At 37.5% G+C, this 18,614-nt stretch overlaps 1 protein-coding gene across 1 annotated transcript in view; it reads left to right on the top strand.

Annotated features, from left to right (window-relative positions):
- The first annotated feature begins 6,885 nt into the window (after window positions 1–6,885).
- BRCA2 (BRCA2 DNA repair associated) overlaps window positions 6,886–18,614 on the top strand; it is a 66,104-nt gene continuing 54,375 nt past the window's right edge. Inside the window, exons 1-3 of the mRNA XM_031960726.1 lie at window positions 6,886–7,554; window positions 9,306–9,557; window positions 16,654–16,768. Coding sequence (XP_031816586.1) covers window positions 7,509–7,554; window positions 9,306–9,557; window positions 16,654–16,768 — 413 coding nt within the window. The 5' untranslated portion in view covers window positions 6,886–7,508. The remainder of the gene's footprint in view (window positions 7,555–9,305; window positions 9,558–16,653; window positions 16,769–18,614) is intronic.

Below are 18,614 nucleotides of genomic sequence, written 5' to 3'. Positions count from 1 at the left end.
ACCCTAGTATTGATCTATAAACACTGGTTAAACTGTGTCAGAATAGCATAGAAGTCTCTGGGAATTAAATTATCACCAATCTAAAAGCCAAGTGACTGCAATCTCATAATAAATTATAATGGCTAGCATTTATATATGCTTTAAACGTTTTGCAAGGCACTTTACATTTATTATTTCATTTGAGCCTTACAAAACACTTTGACTGACTAGGGAAAAAAGTAAACATATTGACAAGGGCTCCAGAGTTATTGATTTAAGTTTACTTTTCCGGGATCTATTGTGTTCCCAAGAGGACCAATGACATCAAGAGGGTAATGTCATGACTCTCAAGTGAATTGAATTTTAGTGAGGCAGTCTGTACAAAATCCTCACTCCATCAGAAGTCAACTGAGTTCATGGCATGACAGAGGTTAGGACAATTGGAAATGGCCCCAGTTGCAGAGAGAGACCTTAAATTAAGGTCTTTCCCAGGTCTCAGTTTGTCTGAGGACAACACCCATTTGGTGATTTAAGGCTAGATAAGAAATGAGGCAAAAGATAACCTAGTTTACCAACTTTAAAAAAAAAAAAAATTAATATGGGAGGGGAAGATCCTTAGTTTCTGGCCAAAACAGAAACAGTTACTATTTTCACTCACTCTGAGCTATCAAAACCCAAACAATGATCAAATGAAGTAAGACCTATTATTGGCCAGTCATTGAGACCCAGAATGATTTGGGGTTTAAGCTATAGTCTAGTAGCTCCATTTGAATTCCAATGGGTTTTGTCAGAGGCCAAAGGGAAGAGAAAAGAATTTTAAAAATCTATTCCCACAAACCCCAAGATAGCTAGAGAAGTTTAAACAATCAAAATTTCTATTCCTGTGAGTAGAACTCCTACATGTAGGGATATGACTTCCCATGTGGACAGAGGGAGAGGGAGGAAGGAAGGAAGGAAGGAAGGAAGGAAGGAAGGAAGGAAGGAAGGAAGGAAGGAAGGAAGGAAGGAAAGAAGAGAGGGAAGGAAGGAAGGAAAAGACTGCATAATTGGAACTGACCAATTGGGTCTCCAGTGGGGCAATCGCTACTAGTCCAGAATCTGAATAGATGAGGAAGGAAGAAGGGCCCTAGCTACTATAATGCTGATCAGGAACAGTCCTGGGAAAGGAATCAAGTTTTTTTGACAGTTTGGTGCTCTTTCTGGAAAATTCAACTGCGTATCAGTTTTAGCTTCTGAATTTTCTTTTGTAATGCCAGAGAAATTGAGGCAGGAGAGAGATTAGAGAGTTTTCAATATTCTATTAATTGGAGAGTATAATTGACTGGACAGGACTCTTGTCTCAAATTATCCAGTCAGATAGAGATAAAAATGTACTGGGACCAAGGAAACCATGTTGGTCCCAGGGCTGGAATCCAGCCATGAATAGGAACTGCCCAATTCCTTAAATACCCTTCTAGAGACAAAGAACCAAAATGCGTGGGAAGGCTTCTGTCAGGATGGGGGGAGACCATAAATCCTAAAAGCCCAGAGACAGGATGTCTGAATACCTAGAGATAAAGATGTCAGTGAGGTCTTGAGGGATATTGTAAATTCTTGAGGACAGGAGCTCTGCTCTTCTTGTTTATCTTGCTAGCAATTTATAACCTTAGAGTAAATGGTTCCCAATCTTAATGGACCAGAGTGGATTTTTACGACTAAGGGGATTTGACAGAACAGTTAAGGAAACTGAGACAAAGGAAACTAGTTCAGGGAAACCAAGTCAGAACAGTTAAAGAGAACTATGGCATAACACTTTTACTGCTACTAGTATTTCAGCTTTTCTCCTTGTTACTCAGGAAGCAATGCTATCTCACCCAATATGCTTCTCTGATGGAGAGATAGCATTGAAAGCTATGATGACTCAGTAACTCATTGTTTCCAATACTGCTTGTCAATCAATATTAAAGAAGGCAACCATCTGTAATTTTTCTATTTCCTGCTATCTGAGATATATCTCTAATTGTTAAGCATCACTTACAGGCAATTGAGAAGCTGAAATTCAATAGCCCACCCTCTTTTGCTTCTATGGACCAATCAGAATTATCTATCTTATTAGGAAAATTATTGATAAAAACTGGCTCTGTCCTGAATCCCTGGCTGATTTCTGGTAATTAGCTTTTCAAGTTGGCTAACATGATTTTTTTATTAAATTCTTTTAATTCTCTTTTCTCCAAGTTTGGCCTCTTTAAGTGGACAAAAACCTGGAGAAAGAATTTTCCTTCTAACAAGAAAGTATGCAAGCTAAGTCAGTGGTTACTGGAGTTTGGAATTATTATGCATTATTAACAATTTCCCCAGCACTTTTAAAGTCTAGACAGTTTACAAAATAATACCAATTTCAGAGATGTAAAAACTTGTTAGGTCCAGCAGACCCCTGCTTCCAGTTCATTATATTAGAAGGAAACATGGAGGTGTGAAAAAGGCTGTTTGGAGAACATATAGGAGTTAAATTTGACAGCAATTATGGTGTTAAGAGGAGTGGTAGAAAATAAAATTGGAAAAATAGAATTGTAAAGTGCCCTTAATAACAGACTAAAGAGTCAAAGATGTATTCCACTGGCATTAGGGAATATTGGAGTTTTTTTTTGTTTTTTTTTTGGTAAGAATGGTGACAGTACATAGTACTAAATGCTGACACAATCATAATAATGCTTTAAAAATATTAATCTATGTATGATGATAAACTATTATGGATTTGGCTCTTTTCAACAATGAGTTGATTCAGGCCAATTCCAATGGACTTGTGATGGAGAGAGACATCTTACCCAGAGAGATGACTGTGGGGACTAAATGTGGATCACAACATAGTATTTTCACCTTTTTTTGTTGCTGTTTGCTTGCTTTTTTCTCGTTTTTTTCCTTTTTGGTCTGATTTTTCTTGTGCAGCATGATAAATATGGAAATATATATAGAAGAATTGCACATGTATTAGCTTGCTGTCTAGGGGAGAGAGTGAAGGAGGGAGAAAAACTTGAAATACAGATTTTTGCAAGAGTGAAAGTTGGAAGGTATCTTTTATATATATTTTGAAAATAAAAGGCTATTATTTTAAAATTTTTCAAAGAAATATTAATCTGACATCAGAACATAAAATGGATGAAACAAAGGGGAAGGGAATAAGATAAAGGCCTACCATATGCTAGACACTTTATACATACTCTCTTATTTGATCCTCACAGAAACCCTGTGACCTAAATGCTATTATCTCCATTTTACAGTGTAGCATACTGAGGTAGATGAAGATTAAATGACTTTCCCATGATCACAGAACTAGCTAAGCATCTGAGGAAGAATTTGTATTCCAGGCCTACTTTTGGATAGAAATCATAGATCAAAGATAGAGAGTTGGAAGGAACTCAGAGGCTATTTAACCCAACTCATCAGTGGATTGAAAATTTCAGGCAAAACTTTGGGGCTACACCCCAAAGACCCTCGAGCTAAGTCTCTGACTTAAAAGGGCCTCACTGGGAACCCCTCTTTGCAGAGATTCCAAACATGGCAGCCATGTGAGGACCCTCTGTCCACTGGACCCTCTGTCCATTGCCCTCCTTATCTCTACCTTCACCTATCCCTTACTTCTAAACTCAATAATAAACATCTTTTATCAATCTAAAAAAAAAAAAAAAAAAAAAAAAAGAAAATTTCAGGCAAGAACTAGATATGGCAACAGTCCAGCCTGGAGATAATGATAGTTTTTAATTCTGATTCTTCCAAGGCCTGGAGAGACTTACACGAACTGATGCTGAGTGAAGCCATCACTCAGGTCAAGCAGGGCCTGAGCAGGCCCTGAGCAGGGCCAGGAGATCATTATATGCTTCAACAACAATACTATATGATGATCAATTCTGATGGATCTGGCCATCCTCAGCAATGAGATCAACCAAATCAGTTCCAATGGAGCAATAATGAACTGAACCAGCTGTGCCCAGAGAAAGAACTCTGAGAGATGACTAAAAACCATTACATTGAATTCCCAATCCCTATATTTTTGCCCACCTGCATTTTGGATTTCCTTCACAGGCTAATTGTACAATATTTCAGAGTCTGATTCTTTTTGTACAGCAAAATAACGGTTTGGTCATGTATACTTATTGTGTATCTAATTTATATTTTAATATATTTAACATCTACTGGTCATCCTGCCATCTGGGGGAGGGGGTGGGGGAAAGGAGGGGAAAAATTGGAACAAGAAGTTTGGCAATTGTCAATGCTGTAAAGTTACCCATACATATAACCTGTAAATAAAAGGCTATTAAAAAAAAATTCTGATTCTTCCACTGGTGTGACATAAGACAACAGAGAAGGAACCACAGTCTAGAAAGAAGCCTAATTTTGGAGTTAACAGAACTAAGTTCTAAGCACATCTCAGAATATTGCTACTTAGTGGAACTTGGGGAGATCATATAATCATCCTTAGCTTCCTCTGTAAAGGAAGAGAGGATGAGAATGCTCCTAGTTATCATGGCAATGATCAGATGTGATCTACTTTGACAGGACAGCAGTAGGAATGAAAGAAAGGGAATAGCAATAGTATTATAAAATTGAAATTCACTTCCCACCATCTCTACCAATTGTCATTCTGCCTCAGATACCCTATCAAACTACACCTCTCCCTAACCCTCTTCAGTCTAGACTAGAAGGTGATTTTAAAACTACAACATTGTAGCTAGAAGATGTTTCATTTCTATGTCCTCCTCTTCCCCATTCTTCATCCCTGTAACCTTCTGGATCAATAACTACTCCACGGTATACTTCCATTGTACGCTTCTGTTTAAAATATAAACTCCTTGACCATTATTGATCACAAAATAGAAATTTTTGATTACATCAAATTAAAAAGCTTCTGTACAAACAAAACTAATGCAAACAAGATTAGAAGGGAAGCAACAAAATGGGAAAACATCTTCACAGTTAAAGGTTCTGATAAAGGCCTCATTTCCAAAATATATAGAGAACTGACTCTAATTTATAAGAAACCAAGCCATTCTCCAATTGACAAATGGTCAAAGGATATGAACAGACAATTTTCAGATGATGAAATTGAAATCATTACCACTCATATGAAAGAGTGTTTCAAATCATTATTAATCAGAGAAATACAAATTAAGACAACTCTGAGATACCACTACACACCTGTCAGATTGGCTAAGATGACAGGAAAAAATAAGGATGATTGTTGGAGGGGATGTGGGAAAACTAAGACATTGATGCATTGTTGGTGGAGTTGTGAGCGAATCCAACCATTTTGGAGAGTAGTTTGGAACTATGCTCAAAAAGTTATCAAACTGTGCATACCCTTTGACCCAGCAGTGCTACTACTGAGCTTATACACCAAGGACATACTAAAGAAGGGAAAGGGACCTGTATGTGCCAAAATGTTTGTGGCAGCCCTGTTTGTAGTGGCTAGAAACTGGAAAATGAATGGATGCTCATCAATTGGAGAATGGTTGGGTAAATTGTGATATATGAATGTTATGGAATATTATTGTTCTGTAAGAAATGACCAGCAGGATGAATACAGAGAGAATTACATGAACTGATGCTGAGTGAAATGAGCAGAACCAAGAGATCATTATATACGTCAACAACGATACTGTATAAAGATGTATTCTGATGTCAGTGGATTTCTTTGACAAAGAGACCTAACTCAATTTCAATTGATCAAGGATGGACAGAAGCAGCGAAAAGAAAGAACACTGGGAAATGAATGTAAACTGCTTGCATTTTTGTTTTTCTTCCCGGGTTATTTTTACCTTCTGAATCCAATTCTCCCTGAGCAACAAGAAAACTGTTTGGATCTGCACACATACATTATATATCTAGGATATACTACGACATATTCAACATATATAGGACTGCTTGCCATCTAGGGGAGGGGGTGGAGGGTGGGAGGGGAAAATCGGAACAGAAGTGAGTGCAAGGGATAATGTTGTAAAAAAAAATTACCCTGGCATGGATTCTGTCAATAAAAAGTTACTATAATAAAAAAAAGGTATAAATATACATATATATATATGTATGTATATATAAACTTGAAAACAGGAGTTGTCTTTGATTTTGAAGTGAGACAGTGTTCGGCACACAGTAAGCATTTATTAAATGCTTCTTCATTCATTTAGCAAGAGGCTAGAAACCACAGCACCTTCCCGGGGAGACTACCCCAAGTTGATCCTGTCTATATCTTGCTTGTACCGAACTCCATACACGTCTGCTCATTTAAAAGGCGAGTTTCTTGACAGCAGGGGCTATATTTTGTCCTTGTTATCCCCAGGGCTTGACGGATACTATTTTTAGCTGACAGATGCGGTCCCTGAGAAAGATGAGGCAATGGTTTTTAGCCTGTGCCACTAAAAGAATGGGGGAGCTGTGATAGAAATGAGACGACAGAAAGACTTGGATTTTTTATTTTTTGAGGGAGCGGGGAATGGGGTGAGCGCAGGGACAAGGTCTAGAAATGTTGACTCCTCTTTCGCCTTAATTGCATTTTGCAGAAGAGGAAACTGAGGCAGAAAAGGAGTAATTAGCTTGCCCCCCCCCCCCCGGGGATGGAATTGGAATTTTTCTGTATCTACTCCATTTAACTTCCTGAGCAAAGTTTTAGAATCTTGGGATGGAAGAGGCTGCACAAACGCCCCACCAAGAACAGGCTAAAAACCAAAAGGGAGGAGAAACCTCCCTAGGACGCAAAGGGCGCAGCCCCGCCTCCCGCTTGGCCACGCCCTCCGCTTACGTAGACAGCGTCCTGGGGCCCCCGAAGAAAGCGGAAGACGGGGGGCGGGGCCAGGAGCGCACGTGCTCATGCGCAAAATACTTTTAGGCCTTTTTCGAGAGAGGCGAGCGGGAGTGAGAGGTCAAGTCCACCCTTGTCCCCGCCCAATCCCTCCGACTTGTCTTCCAATTCAGGGGAAGCCTGACAAGGGGCAATGGGTGGAGCCAAAGCGGCGTCGACTCGCGATTCCGGAAGCGACGCTCGTACGTCACGTGGTCACGTGACGGTCCGGCTGCCTTTTGGCGCGAGAACCCGAAAGTTTGCTGAGAAGTTGTGCAGACTAGATTAGTGGTCGGAGCCCGAATTGGGGAGGTGCATGGGCGCTTGCGCAGCTCTCTCCCTTCCTTCCCAACCTCCCCCGCCTCGGCCCGGTCAGTTCCGGGAGCTCCCGTCCGCCCGGGTGCCGGGCAGCATCTCCGGACCTGGCTGGTGTCAGCTTGAGGGCGGGCGTGGTGGTGACCGCCGTCACAGCCCTTCCCTCTTCCAGTCCTCCCGGCGCTGACCTAAGGATTGCCATTTCGGGAGAAACCGGATTCGTCTCGGACCTTTCGCCGCCTCAGTTTGCCTATCCTTACAATGGGAAGATTGGCCCACCGCGTAGCGGCCCCTCTGTTGGGTACTAACACTCGCTGATAACCTCCCCCTCCTTTCTCCAGGCATTCCTTATAACCCTCCATTTTGCAGGCTTCTTTAACAGACTAATGTTTCCGGGAGCAAGAAAATGCCATCCTTTTTTGACGTTTTTAAGACACAGTGCAGCGAATCAGGTAGGACGGCTTATTTCTTTCCGCTTTTGGAGCAGAAACGTGGTTCGCCAATCTCAGCGCCCCCCCCCCCCCCCCGTTTTTTTTTTTATTCATATTCATTTGCATTAAATTAGCCTAATCAGTAGCCCTCTCTCGCTGTCCCCTTCTTTATGTCTTTCTCTGCTTCCAGAGTATTATCGATCCCCTTGAGGACGGGGCTTGTCTTGTTTATTTTCCTATTCCTTCCCCTTAGCACGGCCCCAGACGTGCCAGTAAACAAACACTGTATTTACTCTTTCCAGAGAGCACTCCGTGAAGAATACTGTTAAACCTGGCAGCTTCCTTGGGAAACAGTTTAGTACACAAATTAGAAAATATGTGCAAGACAATTTAGAAGTAATTGTACGTCTCTTAAGGAGAAACTGGGGTTTCCTTTTGCCCCTCTATTTGCTATAATGTTAACAAATATTTTAACTGCCTGATAAATAACTTTTAATACACACATTATTATATAAGTTATATAAATTAATATATTATATAACTTGTGACTGGGTTGTTCGGGTATATGTCAGGCTTGAAAGAAAATTCACTTCAGTAAACATTTATTTAGTGTCTGTTATGCGTCTGGTACCCTTCAGTGCTGTCTTCATGTCATGTCACCTGCACATCTATTAATGTCCCTTATACGGCGCTTGTAATCAAAGATATTGTAAAAATATGTGTAGAAGTCACTTAGCTGAAACCTAATCCGTTTTTCTCTTATAGCAAGCATTTATTAAGCATCTTTTTGTTGTTTAGTCTTGTCTGATTTGCCTGTCAAAATGAAAGTAATGCTGTACAAAGTAAACATTTTGGATCTTAAGTTCTAGAAATAAATAGTGTCAATTTTTATACATAGTGAACTAATCAATCAAAAAATATTTATTAAGTACCTACTGTGTATCAAGCACCAGGGATATCTAAAGAAGGGAAATACAATCCCTGCCCTCAGGAAATTTGCCATCTAATGGCAGACAAACATATAAACAGATACATACAAAGCAAATCTTCTATAGGATAAATAGGAAATAATATTATATTAGGATAATATTATTATACTATAATAATTATAATAATATAATAAGTATATATTATATATTATATTATATATTATAATATTATATATTATTATATTATATATTATATAATAATTATAATAATATTATATATAGGAAATAATATTATATTAATATTATATTAGTGTGTGAATTATTTCCTATTTATTCCTATTATGTCATGGACATGAGAAATAGGGCCAACATCCATAGTAAGCCCTAGAATCAACATATGAATCAATCTAAATATACTAAATTAATTTATGTATCCCCAATACCTATTAATAATATTAATAGATAATAGGAAATAGAAATGAGAATAGTGGGGGTGGGGGCAGTATTGGAATGGAAAAGTTAAGCTTGAATTATTAGTGATCATTTTTCCAGTTCTACCACAGGTCAATAGACATGTTTGTTACCTGCTTAATAGCTCTTCTAGGAAATTTCTCACTTAAATCCCCTGTGCCCTCTCCCAAATGTTGTTTCTAATCCAATGAACATAAACACTTATGATAGCTTGATTTAACGGTAAACAAACTAGAAACATTCCCATTCTAATTCTTAACATTTTTTTCTTTATCAAAGCCATAAAATCTCATATCATGAATCTAGGTCCCTGGACATTTAAATGGCATTGATTAAAGCTTAACAAGTAAAGTATTTTGTGTTTCCTCACAGATTTAGGGCCAATAAGCCTTAACTGGTTTGAAGAACTTACTTCAGAAGCTCCACCCCATAATTATGAAATTTCAGAAGACCATGGAAGTAAAACTGAAATTATTGAGCTGAATTCTTTTAAAACACCACAGCGAAAACCTTTTACTTACAATCAGCTGGCATCAACACCATTAATCTTCAAAGAACAGAATGTAAATTTTTCCTTATATTCCTCTCCTTTAAGAGGACCAGATCATTGTAAATTAGACTTAGGTGAGTGAATTTCCTTTAAATATACTCACAAGGGTGAAATTTTTTTCCTATATTAGAAGTTGTGGTTTGTTTGACCATATATATCTCCAAAGGAAAAAAGCTCCAAACTATGATACATCTATATGTTATCATATAAGGGAGAAAAAGAGTTGTCAGTTAATCAAGAAAGATCTGTGTTGTTGATCATTTTTTTTTTTTAAATTTAATAGCCTTTTATTTACAGGTTATATGTATGGGTACAGCATTGACAATTGCCAAACCTCTTGTTCTAATTTTTCCCCTCTTTCCCCCACCCCCTCCCCCAGATGGCAAGGTTGTTGATCATTTTTATCAGTTCCTTTGATAAAGGAATGGATGATATCCTTATCAGATTTGCAGGTGACACTAAACTGACAGAGATGCTGACAAGAAAGGATGATGAAGCAGATCCCAAATGATCCTGATGGGGAAGAATATTAGATTAAATCAGTAATGTGAAACTTAATATAGAGAAAGTATTATATTTCATAATGTCAACTTCACTAGTACAAGATGTCTAGAGACATGGTAAGAAAGACATGAGAAAAGATCTAGGGATTTTAGTGGATTAAAAACTCATTCTGAGTCCAAGTATGCTATGGTATCTATCCAAAAAAGGGAACATATCTTGGGATGGATGAAGAGAGGAATAGCTTTTGAGAGTAATTATATTATTTTTTAGCTTTAGATCATATCTGGAGTATTGCTACAATATTGAGTTATCTCTATAGTCTTTTGATGGTGTGAGTCACTTAACCCTATTGTCTCTAGAATCAGATATAAAATCCTTGTAACTTTCAAGGCCCTTTATAATCTGATCTACCTTAATTTCACAGCTACATTGGATATTGCTTCCTTTTCAAATATATTTTGCTTCAGTAGCTTCTTTTTCAATAGTTTTCCTCTATTCACACAGATACCACCTTAGTTGAGACTAGACTACTGCAACAGTGACACTATCTTAAGTCTCTCACCACTCTGATCCATCTTACAGCTGGCAAAGTCTCTTTCATTAAAGCACAGTTCTGCCTGTGACATGTGACTTTCCTATTCAATTAACTTCATTGGGATGCTGTTGCCTCTAGGATCATGCCCAAACTTCTGAATCTTGTTGGATATTGCTTCATTTCCCAAACTTTGTGATCTAGCAAAACCAGTCTTCCCTCTTTCTTACATGTAATGTTGTTCACCTCCTATCTGTGTGCTTTTGCACATCCCATATACTTAAAATGTAGTCTCTCCTTCCCTTCTCATAAATCCCTCTTCTTCCTTTACAATGTGGCTCAAGCACCATCTTTCTTGATCTCCTCCAACTGCTAGTCCTAAGCTACTTTGTATTACTTTGTATATGTTTTATTCACTTTGTGTTTATACATATATACATACATATAAATTTATGTGTGTATACACACACCCACACACACATGTATTTGTCTTTCTTGTTAGGTTGGAACTCCATGTAATAGGGATTGTTTCTTTGTCCTTTTATCCTTAGTGCCTGACATGTACATATTTAATAAGTGTTCAATTTTTTTATTATGTTACATTCTGAGCATCACACTTTAGAAAGAACATTGTTTAGCTGTAGTATCCAGAGGACTCTCAGGATGGTGAATTTCCTTGAGTCCATGTTATTTGGGGTTTAGATTAAGAAACTGGAATGTTTAATATGGAAAGAAAAAAATAGGCTTCAGTTCAGAGAGAAGAACTAGCAGTCATTAGTAGAAGTTGGAATGAGGCAAATTTAGATCTTTTGTAAGACCTCAGTAATTAGATCTATCTAAAAGTAGAAGAAGGAGTAGGTTTCCCCTCAGTAGAGCAAAACTAGATGTTTTGTAAGATCCCTTCCACTCTTGAAATTCTGTAATTCAGAAGCCTGTCTGGATGGAAGGCCTTATATTAGATATTACTGGTTTTGCAAAATACGAACATAGTCTTTGTACATAAGTAGCTGACAATTAAATGCCTACTATGTGCCAAGTGCTATGCTCGGAGCTGGAGATACAAAGAAAGGCAAAAAACCAACAGTTCTTTTATCAAGGCATTCACACTCTAATGGGGAGACAATATGCAAACTGTGTGTAAGCAAAATATATCTATGAAAAATTGTAGGTGAATTTGGAGGGTGAAGAAGAACTGGGGAGGGGGGGAAGTGGAGGGAAAGGCAAGGTGAAAATGAAAAGCAAGCTGGTAGTATAGCATTTATTTTGTGCCAATAGCATATTATTGTGTACTTACTGGGCTAAATAAGCTTTTTTAAAGAATATTCTCATTTGATGCTCACAATTACTCTGAGAGATAGATGCTGTTATCCCCATCTTACAAATGAGGAAACTGATACAAACAGAGGTGAAATGACCTAGTAAGAGACTGGATTTGATGTGGGTCTTTCTGACTCTGGCCCAATACTTCATCTACTATGTCACCATTTACCTTTAGGGAAATGTTTGTTGTTCGATAGAAATTCAGCTGAAACTCTAAGAAAGCTAGGAAGCAGAGATGACACGGGAAAGCTTTCCAGTCATGGGGGCAGCCAGAGAAAATGTATGAAGATGGGAATGCTTGAGGAATAGGGAGGAGGCCATTGTCACTGGATTACTCTGTAAAAATGGAAAGGACTCACGTTATAAAGGACTTTGGAAGCAAAAAAGGATTTTATATATTTGAATTTGGAAGTAATAGGGAGTCCCTAGAGTTTGGTGAATAAGGATGTGATATGGTCAGACCTTTGTTTTAGGAAAATCAATTGGATAGCTGGGTGAAAGATGGAATGGATTGAGGAAAAATCTGAGGCAGGCAGAGACACCATTAGGCTATTGTAATAGTCGAGATGAGAGATGGAAAGGGCCTGCCAGGCTACTGGCAGTGTCAGGGGACAAGGAATTATATACAAGAGACGTTGTGAAGGTAGAAATGTCAAGAGTTGACAACTGATTAAATATGAGAAGATTGGTGAGAGGAGGAGTTAAAGATAGCGTCTAGGTTATAAACCAGGGTGACTGAAAGGGTACCTGCAAAAGTTATAAGGAAATTAGAAAGAGAGGACAAGGGTTTAGGAAGGAAAAATGAGTTCAGTTGGGACATGTTGGATTTAAAATGTTTATAGAACATCCAGTTTAAGATGTCTGAAAGGCAGTTGGTGAGGCAAGAAAGGTTAATACTGGACCATTGCATCTAAGAGTTGTTTTTATAGAGATGATAATTAGAAATCATGGGTGCTGGTGACATGACTAAGCAAAAATAGTATAAGGGGGGGGGGGGGATGGCCAGAAGACTCTTTACAGAGGACACCCACCATTAGGAGGCATGACATGGATGAGACTGGAGGGATCATACAGATAGAAGGAGAATTAGGAAAGAACGGGGTTATAAAAGTAAGAGAAAAGAGAATATCATCAAGAGCATGATTGACATTGTCATTGACTGAAGAAAGGTCAAGAAGGATGCCAGTGAGATCTGGCAATAAGTCATTAGTAACTTTGGAGAGAGCATCATTTGAGTGAAGTCAGAAGCCAGATGGTAGAGAGTTAAGAGAGTGAGAGGAAAGAAAGTGGGGACATCTATTAGCCTTCTCTGGGAGTTCAATCATAAAAGGGAAGAGAGACAGATATAGGATGATAGCTAGTGAGAAGAATTGGATCAAGTGAGAGTTTTCTGAAGATGAGGAAGAGATAGATATATTTGCAGGCAGGAAGGAAGCAACCAGTCAACAAGGATCGATTTAAGGTTAATGAGAGAGTGAGGATATTAGAGGGAACAGTCTGGTAGAGAATATGAGATATAATGGAATCACTTGTATATAGAGAGAGAGGGGTTTAGGTTAAAAAGGAAAAAGGCTACTTTGACATGTGAAATAGGCAAGGGAGATAATGTCAGAAAGCATCGAAATAAGGAATAAGAAAACTCAGAGGTTTTTTGTTTTGTTTTGTTTTATAAGTAAATATGAAGCAAGGCTCTTAGTTAAGATGTTGAGAGAAAAGGTTGGAAAAGTCTCTGGAATAACATTGGGATATGTAAAAAGATTGCCTGGCTGTAGTGAGGATTCAGCTGAGATCATCTTAACAAATTTGTAATGAATCCAGTTAGCTTGGAATTAGGGATTTCTCCAGCTTTGTTCAGTCCATAAGAAGGAATGAATGAAGTAGATAGTGAGAATAATCTAAGACTGTAGTTTGGAAAAAGACAAGAACTTCAATAGGTGAACCTACTATATGCAACACACTGGGGATACAAACAAAAATATTTTCCCTGCCCACAGGAAGGAATTTACAATTTGTTGTGGAGACAGACGTGAATTTTCCCTCTACATTTAGGTACTTATTGTCAAGTACTGATTATACAAATTGTGAAGATGAAATAGTCATAACCCATTCATAACTTTTCATGGATTCATTTCATGTTTTTGTCTTCTTATAAATCCTACTCAGAGGATCAATTGAAGGTGCAGGAGTATGTCTTCTAGGTCTCTTTTTTACATTGACAAATATAAATACAACATTGAGGCTATTTCTTTGACTGTTAGCCTTTGACTACAGAACTAATTTTACAAACTTTTTTAAATGTAAATTATTTTGATATTTTGCTTTTACTTCACCTTTTACTTTGCTTTCCAATCTATTCCTTCCTTCTCCTTTTCCCAGAGAGTCACTCCATAAAAGAGAGTGTGCAACATCAGCTAATCCTTCCCCCAAAACTGATATTATCTGCAGTGTTCATAAGCATAGTCCTCTTTGTCTATAAAGAAGGTTGGAGGGTGAGGGTGGGGAATACCTCCTAATAGCACTTTGAGGACTAGCTTATTCATTGTATTTTTGAGAGTATTTAGTGTGAGTTAAATTGTCATTGACATTGTGTATATTATATTCCTGATTATACTTACTTTAGTTTGCATCTGCTCATATATCTTCTTGTATTTCTCTGTATTCATTTTGTTTATCACTTCTTTCAGTATAGTAACATTTCATTATATTCCTGTTCCTCCTTAATGCTAATACATTCTCTTCATTCAATATCTCCCATTTATCCTGCATATATTTTGTTTGTACATAATTATTTCCATAAAGTTCTTTGAGAACAAGAATTCTCTTTTGCCTTTCATTATATTTCCACTGCTTGGCACATAGAAGGCACTTAATAAATCCTATTTGACTGACTTTTAGCTATTTCTGCTTCAAAGAGCATCTACTTCATTTCCTGTTTTTTGCTCGTACTAAAATTGCACCGATAAATATTTTAGTGTATATTGGGCCTTCATTTCTTCTTGGGATATATGTCATATCTATGGACTCTATATCTGAGGGTCCTGAAGTAGGAAAGACCCTGATTCCTTAGGATTACAATTGATATAGTTCTTCAGGGTCCTTAATCACTAGAAGTGATATTGCCTCTCAGTGCTTCTGCTGCCTTTTGATCATAAGTATATCTCACCACCTTTGAACTACAACCTAAAAATGGGTATAAACAGTGGAGCTGCCAAATAGCAGCTGTCCCTAAACCCAGTGCTAGCACAGAGGTCCCTTCAAATCTCTTTCCTACCATTTTCCATTTTCCACTTTCCTTATTGTATTTGGCTTATGGTATTTGAAGTTGCTGCTGCTTCTGTCATCATCACTAAAACCTGTCTCTGATATATAATCCATGTGGGCTCAAAGCCAGCCTTCACCCCTATATTATAGGTCTTATCTCTTCCTGTGTTGTCTTGGACTGGAAGAATTGTCTCACTCTTAACTCTTTGTTGATTCCGTCATTCCAGAATTTGATTGGAGAGATTATTGTAAAATTGTTTGGATGGGAATCTTGGGAGAGCTTGGCCAAGTGCTTCTCTATTCCACCATCTTGGTTCTGTCCCTGGAAATTCTGTACTACCATTTGTATTAATCTTCTGTCTTTTTAAAAAAATGGGTCATTGATGGAACTTTTTGAGTGTTGTGCTCCTAATTCCACTTTTTCCCATAAGTTTTTACTGTGCAGTTTTGCATAGCATGATGATTTTTAGTAATGTATAGGTTGCACTGTAGCAGAGCTGACTGCATTAATATCTCTGGCTTACATCTCACCTGACCCCAATTCTTCTTCCATATAGCTGCCAAAGGGATGTTTTTCCAGGTTTTAGTTCTGCCCCTGTCATACTGCTTTCCTATTCCAGTAATTCCATGTGGCCTCTGGTATCAAATACAACATTCTTTTGTTTGACTCTCCACACCTGGCCCCTTCCTTCCTTACACTCTTGTGTATAGCCCTTGCTTCTATTAGTTTTCTGGTCGAGATCATAGGAGAGCACTTGCTATACCTCCTGCATGATTCTGTGGTTCTTTCCTGTGTCTTTACATCAGCTGTTTCACTGGTCTAGAGCACTTTCTCACTCCACCTTTGCCTCTTAGATTCCCTAGTCTCCTCAAAATGTAGCTCCAACACACCTGCTACCAAGACCTTTCGTTATCTCTTTCCTTGTCACCCTCCCCTCAAAACTTAAACTCCTCATCATTCCCACTAAAACTTCTCAACTTTAACTTTTATGTTTTTTGTCCTTCTATGCTTCTATTGATTTTGGCTTATAACTTCAGTCATTTTTTACTCTCTTTTCTCCTTCCCCCTCCTTCATATTCATTTAGTAGTTCTGTGATGTTTCTTTATTTAATATTCATCATCAATCCCTACCTTTCCACTCTTGCTATTGCAATAGCAATAGCTATTGCTATTCCACTCATCCTATTGCACGTCCTATGTACTATATAATTGTTTGGGCTATTGTATAAGTGCTTCCTGACTGGTTTCTTTGACATCTGTCTCCTTTTCATTCTGTTCTCCACATGGTGGAGATAATCTCTCTTATCCCTCAATCAAATCACTTCACAAACCTTCCCAGGCAACTCATTGAAGGTAATGTCTGTCAGATTTTATTCAGATTGTCAAGAAGCCTAAAGTAATCTTCAGAAAATGTCTTCATTCTATTCCTCTGCCTTTGGGCTGGATCCAAACCATTCCAAATCAATGAGAATTTCTCCTAAGTGTAAAGACTCCTAGAGAGAAAAATTAACAGTTCTTAACAGTACTTATTAGTTACTCTGCTTTATTGCAGGTAAGGATAATGCAGTTGATAAAGAACTCAGGAAAAGTCATTGCTTAATAAAGACCAAATTAGGTCAAGCAAATGATGCTACCAGTCCACTTCTCAGTGCTTGTCTCAGTGAAAGGTATGATTTTTTTTTGAAGCTATGAATATAGAATGAAGTGCTTTCCTGCATTTGATTTGATTTGTTTTGTATGTGATTGTCTAACATTTTAGTCAGCATATAGAATGCTACAATTATATTTTTGAAGAATTTTGTGGACCCAGAGATCATACCTATTAGGGAAATACCTCACTATTTGATACAAATATACATACATATATATTTAGGAAATGTAATTAGAAAGCGGCAAAAACTACATAGAGATAAACAATTGACACCAAATTTAGAAGTCAAACTGATTTAAATAAATGACTTAGATATACAGGGTGAGAAACAAATTAGAGGAAGAATTTGCCTTTGCATCTTTGGATGGGAAAATTGTCATGGCCAAACAAGAAATAATCACTAAAAGTAAAATGGACAATTTTGATTACTTGAGATTTTAAAAGTTTTAAATAAACAAAAACAGGGCAATTAAAATTAGAAAAGAAACAAGTAAATGAGGAAAAAAATCTTTGTAGTAAATTTCCTTGATAAAGATCTCCTTTCTAATATGTACTTATTGACATTTGTAAGAATGAGCCATATGTCAACTGATAAATGGTCAAAAAATACGTATACCCAATTCTGTTCAAGCTATTAATAGCCAAATAAAAATCACTAATAATTAGAGAATTGTATATTTAAAAAACTGAGATACTACCTTACAACCACCAGACTGGTTAATCTGACAAAAAAAGAAAATAAGAGATGTTGGAGGGGTTGTGAGAAAACAGGTACATTAATGTACTGTTGGTGGAGCTGTGAACTGGTCTAGCTGTTCTGGGAAAAAGTTTGGAACTAAGCCAAAAAAGTTTTAAACTTTGCATGTCCTTTGACTCGGATTATACTAGTAAATCTTGTACTTGCAAAAGTCACTTGTTAATGTGAGCATTTACACCTTGAAAAATGAGCAAGTGCCACACATCAGGATTTGGTGTTTTGTTTTGTTTTGTTTAAGGAAGTGGTGTAGAAAATGTTAATAATGCAGATTAAACTTTAAAGTGTGCTGTACATTTTAGGAGAGCCAGTGTTAAACCAACATCCTCTTCTGTACTCCAAAGACGGCAAAAAAAAAAAAAAAAAAGAGAGAGAGAGAGAGAAAAGACCCATATATACAAAAATATTTATAGCACTTCTTTTTGTGGTGCCTCAGTCAATTTGGAAATGGTTAAACAAGTTATGTTATATACATATGATGGAATATATATTCCATAAAGTTCTAAGTATGATCGATTTATTAGCAAGGCTATCAGTTGCTGATAAATGGTCTCCAAAGCTCCTCAGTAGCCAGGGATAGAACTAACAGGCAGAGCATCACTTTTATAGCTTGTCACAGTTACTGTTTATAATCTGACTATTTATTGGTTAGTGCCCTCTTATATCATGATTTTCCTTACCAGGTAGTCTAACATCCTCTTACTAATCTTTTGAAAAGTCTCATGGTTGACAATTTTTTTTTTTTTGAGGGGAATTGGGGGATGGAGAAGTGGGAGGAGGACAGGGAAATAGGGACAGGAGTCTTGTGTTTTGCATACTTAGTACTTAAGGATGAGTTTAGAATTTTTATGGTTAGAAACACTGAGAAAAAGGGTACCAAGAATGAGACATCTGGAATTGTTTTCCTCTGTTGCCAGGCAATTGGCAAGATATAGATGGCAAACTATAAGCATGGAAGAAGACAACTGAAGTTAGAGGCTTAAAGAGCTCAGACTCACTCAACAAGGGGACCCAACTAATGCATAGTAAATTGATTAAATCCACTGAAATGGAGTGGAAATTTTAGTAAGACTCAATTCACCATACACTAATGATCACTCCCACATTA

The sequence above is a fragment of the Sarcophilus harrisii genome, chromosome 3 (assembly GCF_902635505.1).
Source record: "Sarcophilus harrisii chromosome 3, mSarHar1.11, whole genome shotgun sequence".
NCBI classification, from domain to species: Eukaryota; Metazoa; Chordata; class Mammalia; order Dasyuromorphia; family Dasyuridae; genus Sarcophilus; species Sarcophilus harrisii.
Note: the sequence above shows the minus strand (reverse complement) of the source record. Positions and strands in the feature narration are given on the sequence as shown.